Genomic DNA, 10,259 nt, shown 5'->3' on the forward strand with positions numbered 1-10,259 from the left:
GATATAAACGGGTCGTGAGCTGAACGGGGAGAGCACTGAGCACAGCGGACGTGTTTGGCCAGCCTGTACAACCTTGAGAGGCACCTTCACAGAAACAGTAGGTTCAGTGGAAAGAGTCTGGGCCCAGTACATGTCACCGGATTCCTGTTTTCTCTTCTGTAAAAAGGCAGTGGTGATATGTACCTTGAGGAAGTAGGATTAAGGCCAACATTAGCAAAACAAATATTTGGGACATTTAAAAAAATTATCTAATGTATCTTTTTGAGTTCGGTTTTGTCATCTAAAGAGGTTTATGTTCAACTGGGAAGAAACTAAAACCAATGTACAACATTCAATTCACTGCAGTATTTAGACCTTAGAGCCTCCCATCTGCCACCTGTCTGATGGTGAAAACACAATAATGTGTTTGTGGCTTACACGTCCATCGTGCAAAGATGGACCTGTTGACAAAGGAACTAGAGACAAGGCTTTTCATCTGCAAGGGTGAGGTCCAAGGTAAGATGCACATGAGAGTCTCCTGATTTTTCTAGAATAGATGATTATCTCATGGGTGAGGGCAAGGAGTTCTCCTAAAGGGTCACCGGTTTTCTAGCTCCTGTTGTTTAAGACTGTCAGGAGAAGGTGTTAAAACTGATGACTTCTAAGCCCCCAACATCTTTCAAGATCTATGATCTCTTGAACACACTCAGTGGCTGACTGAAGGGCCCCAAATCTTGTTGGTTGTACCGGGAGGGTCAGAAGATGAAAATGTTCTCAGAGAACATGCCCATGGCAATCTGCTGGGCAGTGCCTCAGTCATTGAGTCTCTGTATGGTCTGTGAGGAAGCCGAGGAGGTGGTATGAGGCTTCCTTGGAGTTAACTTGACCCTGGGGAAATGATAACCTGTGACTTTATCTTATCTGAATAGGGGAGGCTCTACCACAAAGTGGGTGGAATTGTGCCCTCAAAAGGTGTCAGTCCTAGTCCCTGATACCTGTGAATGTGACCTTATTTGGAAAGTAGGTCCTTGCAGATGTCATCAAGTGAAGATGAGGTCATAGTGGATTAGGTGAATTCTAATCCAATGTCTAGTGTCTTTATAAGAGGAAGGAAATTTGGACACACACAGACACACACAGACACAGACACACAGAGATACCACGCCTGTGAAGATGGAGGCAGAGAGCAGAGGGCACCTGTACAAGAGGAATGCAAACCTTGTGGGCTTCCATCAGAAGTGGGGAGACAGGCAGTGTCAGCTTCTCCTGAAGAGCCTCCAGATGAGCCAATTCTGCTCACACCTTGAGTTTGGACATCTGGCCTTGAGAACTGTGGAAGAATAATCCCTGTTGTTAGACTTGCAGTGATTTATTACAGCGACCTTAAGAAATGAGTTCTCACTACTGTACGAAAGTAGGTCTCTATCTGTATCTCTATCAACATCAATATCATCAACCAGCCCAGGGGACCTGACTTTTCCAGTGTTTAATAGCATTTGCCTCGTCTTTTCCGATCATCACTTTTTCTCTCTCTCTGTTTTGGGTTTAGGCTGTCATCACGTTCACAATGGAGTCTCTGGTGGCAGCAAACACCAAGTTTTGTTTTGATTTTTTCCAAGAAATAAGCAAAAGTCACTGTCATAAAAACGTCTTCTACAGCCCTCTGAGCCTGTCGGCTGCCATCGCCATGGTCCGCCTGGGGGCCAGGAGCGACAGCGCACAGCAGATCGACCAGGTGAGCTCAGGACCCCCTGCTCAGCCAGACCCTCATCCTCTTTGCCAGCTCCTTGCTCCACTGCACTGTCCCCCACATTTCTGCACTGTCCCCCATCTTTCTGCACTGTCCCCCACCTTCCTGAAATGCTCTGGATAACTTGTCCTTTGCTTTCCTCAATCACTTGATTGGGTGGAGGCTCTAGAACAGCACTAATACAAATATTATTTGAATTATGTGTACAATTAAAATTTCTTTTGAGTAAGAAGAAAACAAAAAGAAATGTGAAGCTCATTTTGATAATATTTTTTATTTAACCTAGCCCACCTCACATATTACATCCACCTGTAGTCCATTCAATTTGAGTAAGATATTTTGCCTTTTTTTCATATTAATTCTTCAATATCTGGTGCATTTTGCACTGTCACCTGAGAAGCGCTCAGTTGCCACGCGTGGCTGTGGGCACCTCGACTGTCTCTTGGTTTGGTGGCATTCATTTGTACACGCAGTCTTGGGGGGACATCTCCCTTCCACATCACGCCCCAGGTCACACCCCAACACTGCTGGTTGTTCTGTCTCTGTCACGTCATGAAGCTTTTCAGATTTCACTTGGCCTGAAAGTCCCCCTGCTGTCATTTCACAGGTGCTGCACTTCAATGAATTTTCCCAGAATGAAAGCGAAGAACATGATCCCTGTCTGAAAAGCAGAACACAAGGAATGTTGGCCGACAGCTCCCTGGAGGGGCAGAAAGCAGTGGCAGGGTCTCCGGTGGTGCAGGTGAGCCCCGTGAACTCCTGCCTCTGCCTGACCAGCCACTCGCCTGGCTGCGCTGTGCTGGCCAAGTTGCTAGTCCCTGATGTCAGATCCTGCTGTCAGCAGCAACCACACAGCGATAATCCCACAGGACCGCTGTTGTTTTCCGACAGGGTCTGATAATGCCCTCTGGTTTCCAAAAGAGCGAGATCTAGAACCTTCTGCTGCTGCTGAAGACATTCAGAGCATGGCTGTTAGGGCCACCCGCACTTGCAGGGCACTCCCCAGAATGGAGGAATCAGCTGTGGGGTCCCTGGTCTCTCCCCCGACTCTGCCTGTCCTATTTCATGATGAAACCTTCATGCGCACACACTCAGCTGCTCTCTGTCCTCGCCCATCAGGAGCAGGACAGCTGTCCTCCAGGCTGTGGGCTCCCTCCCTTAGAAGGCTGAGGAGGAGCGTGGAGAAAAAGAGTCTCTTCCTTGTATCGTTTGGGATATAGAGAAAGACCAGGCCTAACATGGAGTGCATTGCTGAATTCCCAGACACATTCTTTCTGGAAGAGCTGGTGTGCAGGTGGGCACCCTGCCCCTCTCTGGGCACCTGCCCACCCTCCACTCCCGCTTTCTGTCAGCTTGCGCCCCCCCATGGCCACGAAGCAACATGACACCTAGTTTGAATGTGATCACTTTCTGATAAGCACATTTTGTTTCTTCTTTTGTCAGGAATCTTCAAACCCCGAGAGTGAACTGCTCAGTTGCCACTTCGGGCACCTTCTGTCCAAGTTAGACAGGATGAGAGCCGACTGCACCCTGAGTATTGCCAACAGGCTTTATGGAGAGAAGCAATTCCCCATCTGCCCGGTGAGTTGGGCGTGACTGGCCAGGAGAGCAGCCCTCAGAACACAAGCCCTCAGCCGGGGTGATGTGCTGTGGACTGTGGGTGTCCAGCACCCACCTCTCCCCTCCTACACTTTCTGGTCCCTCCTCCCAGTTTTCCGCGACCCCCTCCCTGCGCAGGGGCCTGGTGGATGCACCTGGTAATGCCTCTTAGATGCTTCTGCTTCCCCCTGCCCCACCTGAGCCCTTCTCTGAAATCACTTTTTGTGCCATGATCAGGTCACCCTCCCTCCCCCAAGAAACTACTCACTTATAAGTGGAGCTGTGTGTCTGGCTTTCCTGGCCTAGCAGCTGCATTCTGGGTGCAGGATGCAGGTGCAGCTGCACGACAGTGTCCCCTGCTGCCACTAGAGGACGCCACACGCTAAGCATGGCCATGAGGGGCGTGGCCAGTGGTTAAGGCTGCACAGCTGGTCAGGGCTGAGGGGCGCAGGTGCGGAGGGGGGACTAACTCACCTACTTGGAGCAGAATGAGCCTGTTCCCTCAGTAGGAAATCAGATTTCACGTGCTAGCAATTTTTAAAAACTAGTTTTATTGAGACACCTATGGAGCAATCCACCCACTAAAATGGTGTATATTACACTGTTATAACTAATTGCAATATATTATCTATAACATAACATTTACTTTTTCTTTTGCTGAATAGTGCATCATTTTTAAGAATGCAATTCAGTGGCATTGATTGCATCCACACTATTGTGTAAGCTTCACCCTCGTTCCAAAACCTTTCCTCATCCCAAACAAACTCTGTAACCATTAAGCAGGATTTTTTTTTAAATAATAAATTTTATTGTTATATTCCCCCATACAATTGCAACCCCCCATTCTGACCCCAATCCCTCCCCTCCCACCCCCCACCCCCCAAAAAGTGTCTCTGGTTCATAGTTTTTTGTTGATTTTGATTTTCACTTTCTTATAGTTATTCATTTTTCTGGTCCCTTATTTAAGTTTTCTAGATTCCTGCTATGAGTGAGACCATCCGGTATTTTTCTTTTTCTTTCTGGCTTATTTCACTGAGCATGATCCCTTCCAGTGCCATCCATGTTGCTGCAAATGGCATGTGTTTATCTTTTTTGAACGCTGAGTAATATTCCATGGTGTATATGTACCACATCTTCTTGATCCAGTCATCTACTTTTGGGCATTTGGGCTGTTTCCAAAGCTTAGGTATTGTAAATAGTATTAAGCAGGATTTTTAATAATTCTTGAAAGCAGAAGCATTTAAAAAGGCATCTCTCAAGTTCCTGGACATGTACTGGGCGTTATTGCCACAAAGGGGACGTGCAAATAAAAGAACATGTGGTCAGGAGGGTTGTGCTGTTGTGACTATGGATGTGCACAGACACATTCTGGATTCTCAGTTGCCAGCATAAGGACTGGAATTAGGACTGGGCTGGACGGAGTTAGGTAAGACACCACACACCTCCACTCAGAGAGATCACACACATCTTTCTTGGGAAGCTTCTCAGGAAAGCCTTCTCCTGACCATTAGCACAATGACATGCCTTTGTGGTGCTATTTCTATTTATCCTCATTTAACAGGAGTACTCAGAAGGCGTGATTCAATTTTATCACACGACGATTGAAAGTGTTGACTTCCGGAAAGAAACTGAAAAATCCAGACAAGCGATTAACTTCTGGGTGGAATCGCAGTCCCGAGGTAAGGAAGCCTGAACTGGTGTTCTTTCCATTTCTAAGGAAACAAGTTGGCACCATTTTTTAAAAATTTATTTATTTATACAAGAACTGGGGTACAGGCCAGATGTGTGGGAGGGTGAGAGGATTCACCAGAGACAGAGCGGGGAGCAGAACAGGCAGACGGACCAAAAACACTGCGGAGGGGAGCAGCGGGCAAGATAGGAGAGGTCCGCTGCACCATGTGGGTATCTCCCTGGCCTGCCGGGAATCGAACCGGTGCTGCAGAGGCTGCAGACAGCTTCACAGTGCTGTGCTCAACCGCCTGCACTACCAGGGGAGGCCCCAAGTTGGCACCATTTTTCAAACTCTGTGTGTGTGTGCGCGCACGTGTATGTGTATATATATGTGTGTGCACACTTGTATGTGTATGTGCAGATTTTCAATGCTCCCTTATATGAAGATTTAAGGACAGAGGGAAGCTGGGGAGGGAGGGCTAAGCCGGGGAGGGTGTTACTGGTGGAGGATCTGACTGGAGAATGGAAGGCAGAGAGTGAAGGGGTGCACGTGGCTGAGGGGAGTATCACTGCACAACAGGAGGAGGTGCCGGGGGCTCGGACCAGGTGGGGGCAGCAGAGATGGTGAGAAGTGGTTGGATTGGAGTAACATTGTGAAGTCCCAAGGGTGTTGCTGGTCACCAGAGGTAGCCAAGGGTGGGCAGGGCTGGCCTAATCTTAGCCCCCCTTGCTGCTTTGTGGTCCTTCGCCTCCCTGCTCGCTGGCTGTGGTTTACTCTCCTGTAAAGAAGGGGAATCATGTCTACTTCTTATGGCTGATGTGGGTGGAATGAGAGAGGGCAAAGGAAATTTCCTCCGTGATCGCTTCCATCCTGGCCCTGTGCACCTGCGTGCATCTGGCTCATCGTCAGTTCCCCGTACTCTACTGGGATGAGTGCCTGACGTGGAAAGTTCACGCAATTCATTTTCTCAAGGAGAGAATAAAATGATCAGGTGGTGGGATCTTTGAAAAGATCAACATGGCATGACATGTCTGATGATGACAAGTTCCATCACAGAGAAGAGAAAATCGAAGGAAATGTCCTTAGTGACAGTCTCCGACCTGGATCCTTCAGGGTGGAGTGAGCGAGTCCCCCTGGCCCCCCATCACGTCCATTCTCACCTCCACTTTTGTCCCAGCCAGGGCCACGAGTGATCTAGTCTTCTTGGGTGAGTTTCCAAACGAGACAGACTCTCACCTGGAGGATGTTAAGCTGCATTAAAAAAAGTCTGTGCATGTGGGTACTTGGCACAATGCACAGTCACGGTATTCCCTGGCACCTTGTTTTTTAAGGTAAAATCAAGGAACTCTTCAGCAAGGACACGATCACAGACGCCACGGTGCTGGTGCTGGTGAATGCGGTTTACTTCAAGGCCAAGTGGGAAAAATACTTTGACAGTGAGAACACAGTCGATGCGCCTTTCTTCCTCAGCGAGGTACTCACTGGGCTCCCTAAACAGCCGCTCGCTTCCTCTCAGAGTGATTTGCAGTGTGTACAGGCTAAAGACCATGTCTCTGGGCTGTAGTTCACCTTTGTGGTGAAAATATGTTGTTATTAACAGAAAGCGGTCCCTGAAGTTCACAGAGCCGTTTTGTGCCACAGAACATTTTCATTCATTGACCCCCCAAGTGATTTTATGACAGTTACTATTTCCATTTAGCTGAGGGGGAAGTGCAAAATGTTCACTTTCTTAGCCAAGTATATGCATTGGTATTCAGTTTTGAGTGTTTGTCTCAAACAAACAAACAAACAAACAAAAAACCCCCCCAAAAAACCACACACAAAAAACCATGTGCTAAGCCCCCAGGCTGGAGTGTGGGTGACAAGGGAAGGGGCAGACTCCAGGTAGCACTTGTGAGCTGTGTCACTCTCTCAAGCACTGCGAGCCTCACATGTGGGTTGAAGATACCCTTTATGTCCTGAGGTTGAGATTTAAGGTGTCTAGGGTGGTGCCTTTTCCTCTGGAAGCCTCTGGAAGGAGTGTTGTTTTTAATATTAGATGGTTACCATGTATCCGAGTTGGCACAGTGTGGCCAGCAGGGGCATGGGATGTGTGAGGCTGAGGAAGGGGTGAAGCAGGCAACAAGGGAGAAAGCTGGCTGTCCGTGAGCTGATACCTGGATGGCCAGTCTACCAACAAATGGTCTTAGTTGCTTGAAGCACCTTTTATTTCTTGGCAAAGTGTCAGTAAGGCCCGGGCCAGCTGATTTGTGGACAGAGTACTCTCTTAGGCCCAGCACTCCTCGTGAAGACCCTTCCCGTCCCATCTTAGCAAACTCCTGTTTTCAAGGAGGTTGGGGACCATGTGAGTTTGCAAGCCCATGATCAGTTCTGTGACCTTCTCTTCGGTCCACTACAGAATGAAAGGAAGACCGTGAAGATGATGCATCTGAAGGGCCCCTTCAGACTTGGCTTCATAGAGGAGCTGAAGACCCAGATTCTTGAGATGAAGTACACTAGGGGCAGGCTCAGCATGTTCATCCTGCTGCCTTCTTGCTCTGAAGATAATCTGAAGGGCCTGGAGGAGGTACGCTTCCTTTTCAGGCTCTGAAAAACATTACACGATAGAGCTTCAGAGAATGGCACCATCTACCAAGTACCATCCGAGGAAGGATGGTGTCAGGGCGTGATTTCAAGAGTATATAAGATTGACTTTGGTGAGATGTTTATTTCTCATTTGTTTAGAACTAAAATGAATGCCTTGCTTGGTGGGTAGGACTGTCCTCTGGAGTCTCATAGCCCTCTGCAACCCTTTCCTACAGATCAAGGAGTCCAAGTAACTTGAGAATTTCTACAGCTTCTCCTTCACTCTGAATACCCTGACTTCTGCTGTCCCTCTCAGACTAGTTTGCTCCAGCTCGGTTAGAGACCCTTTGGCTGACTCTGTTTTGGGTGCTTGTGCTTGGACAGAAGTGGAGATACTGATAGTGGAATAATTTGCTGGTGAGGTAGAAATTAATAAACATGGGACGTTCAGCTACATATTGTCCTGTGGGGTAAGAGAGAGAGATGGAGAGAGGAAATGGGGAAAAAAATACCAGCATAGTGATTACAATAAAAAACATTATTTAAAATGGATCATGTGCCAGAACTATATTAAATACTTTATATACATTATTTTTTGCAACCCTTGCAAGAGCCCCAATATTGTCTCTGATGGACGAGGAGTCTGAACTAAAGGTTGTTCAGCATTAGCCAGGCTCGCTCATCTTAATCAACCGAGCTTGGCTGGATTGGAACACTCCTCTGGCAGAACCCTGGAGCCCAACTTGTCTTTTGACTTTTAAAGAGGAACGAGACCTGTGGGGAAGAGTTTTAATGAAACGAGAGTGTTTTGAGGCTTAGGGGAAGTGTTTGAAGAGTGTTACTGCTGAAATAGACGTGGGTCCTTGAAAGTATTTGGGGGATTCTTTACAGAATCATAACCTGACCCTAAACACTCATTTCTTCCTCTGACAGCTTGAAAAGAATATCACTTATGAGAAGATAATGTCCTGGAGCTGCCCAGAGAATATGTCAGAAGAAAGCGTGGCTGTCTCCTTCCCCCAGCTGACCCTGGAGGACAGCTACGACCTCAATTCTATTCTCCAGGACATGGGCATCACGGATATCTTTGATGAAACGAAGGCGGATCTTTCTGGAATCTCTCCAAATCCCAGCTTACACCTGTCAAAAGTTATTCATAAAACCTTTCTGGAGGTGGATGAAAATGGCTCTGAAGCAGTGGCCGCCAGTGGGGCTGAAGGGGAGACAAAGTCCTTGCCATCCTGGGTGACATTTAACGCCAATCACCCTTTTCTCTTTTTCATCAGACACAACAAAACCCAAACCATTCTATTCTATGGCCGGGTCATCTCTCCCTGAAGGGTGCACACAGTCTAGTATCGGGAGCTGTAAGAAAGTGGCACTACACCCTCCCCTGGCACGACACGGCCACTTGTGTGTTTGCTGCTGTCAAATGCTGACCCAATTCCATCACAGCCCTGCTCCCACCCCCCCAGCCACTGGCCTGTGCTTGACCTGATCTTTCTTTCACCCTGAAGTTGATTTTCTTCTAAGTCCATTAGTACTCAAGGGCCCTCCATCCCTCTTTCATCTTTCACCACCCTAAGCTTTCAAGGACATAAATGAGCCCCCTGTGACCTGAAGGTCAACAAAATTGAGAATGATATTGACTTTATTTAAGTTCCTACCTCCTGATGAAGGAATGCTGAATGGGGAAACTCAGAAAACACTTTGACATGGCGGCAGGAGAAGGCATTTACATAGTGTGTTTTGGAAACTCAGTCCTATATCCATAGCAGTTGAAATCATGGTGGTCACTGGGCAAGATGTCCTGGCCCTCCTCTCACATCTTCCTCCTCAAGGAAGACGTCTCGTGAGGTGCTCCTCACTCGGGGCCCAGTAGGACATGGGGGCAGATGTGAGTGATAGCTCAGGGGTGGAAGACTGCTCCAGCCAGCCCTCATTTTGCACAGAGCAGGAGGTCAGTATTTGTCTTGTGAATCTGAGGTGGACCTAGGGCAGTGGCCAGTGGATATACAAGAGGTCAGTCGTCATTTTCCTCATTGAGTCTTCTAGGCCATCATCATGAAGCATGTCTCTCTGTCTCTTCCTCATCCCCATCCTCAGAGAATTCTCACCTGTACTTATTCCTACATCCCCAGCATGGTGGGGTAGGGTGGGAAAGGCTGTCCTCACTGTGGGCCACTGAGCACCCCACTGTCTCCTCTCCTCTGAGCTCTGGCCACATGGACATGTCACAAGAGCAGGTCTGGGACTGGACATGATGCACACGGAGACCCTTGTCAGGAAGGCTGTTGGCTTCATGTTAAATTTCAATGTCCCAAAAGCCCAACATCTGGGTGTTCAAGACTCTAGGGCCTGGGACTTCATTGTCTGACACGTCAGTCTCAGTGCTTGGTGTCTGCCTTAGGCCACTGACAAGCCTCACTCAAGGCACTGGTCATCTGTGTTCTGTGGAGGTGAATTTCTGGTCTTGGTGATGGCCCTGCTCTGTGACTGTCCTCCCAGCTCCACTCTATGGCCAGGTATAGCTCTGCCAACACTTTTTCTTGTAGGCAGAAGTAGGTTAACTTCACCTGCACCCTGCTGGTCCCTCACCTCTCCTCTACTTCCTGCCCCAAGAGACAAGTCCCCTTCTTCTTCCAGGCTTCTCATTGTCAAAATTTGTTTATGGAATAAAAAATTTCTTGTTGG

At 48.0% G+C, this 10,259-nt stretch overlaps 1 protein-coding gene across 2 annotated transcripts; it reads left to right on the forward strand.

Annotated features, from left to right (window-relative positions):
• Window positions 1-1,534: 1,534 nt before the first annotated feature.
• Window positions 1,535-8,903, forward strand: SERPINB12 (serpin family B member 12; the record flags this gene model as incomplete). Of its 2 annotated transcripts, none has more annotated exons than XM_084252021.1 (7): window positions 1,535-1,714; window positions 2,337-2,471; window positions 3,173-3,310; window positions 4,890-5,007; window positions 6,332-6,474; window positions 7,399-7,566; window positions 8,499-8,903. In XM_084252021.1, the coding sequence occupies 7 exons, from the start codon at window positions 1,547-1,549 to the stop codon at window positions 8,901-8,903; spliced, it is 1,275 nt and encodes a 424-aa protein (XP_084108147.1). The 2 variants fall into 2 exon arrangements, with proteins under 2 accessions (XP_084108147.1, XP_084108146.1); XM_084252020.1 differs by having other exon boundaries at window positions 1,547-1,714; window positions 2,337-2,447.
• Between the last annotated feature and the right edge of the window lie 1,356 nt (window positions 8,904-10,259).

The sequence above is a fragment of the Talpa europaea genome (genome assembly GCF_964194135.1).
Source record: "Talpa europaea genome assembly, chromosome: 13".
NCBI classification, from domain to species: Eukaryota; Metazoa; Chordata; class Mammalia; order Eulipotyphla; family Talpidae; genus Talpa; species Talpa europaea.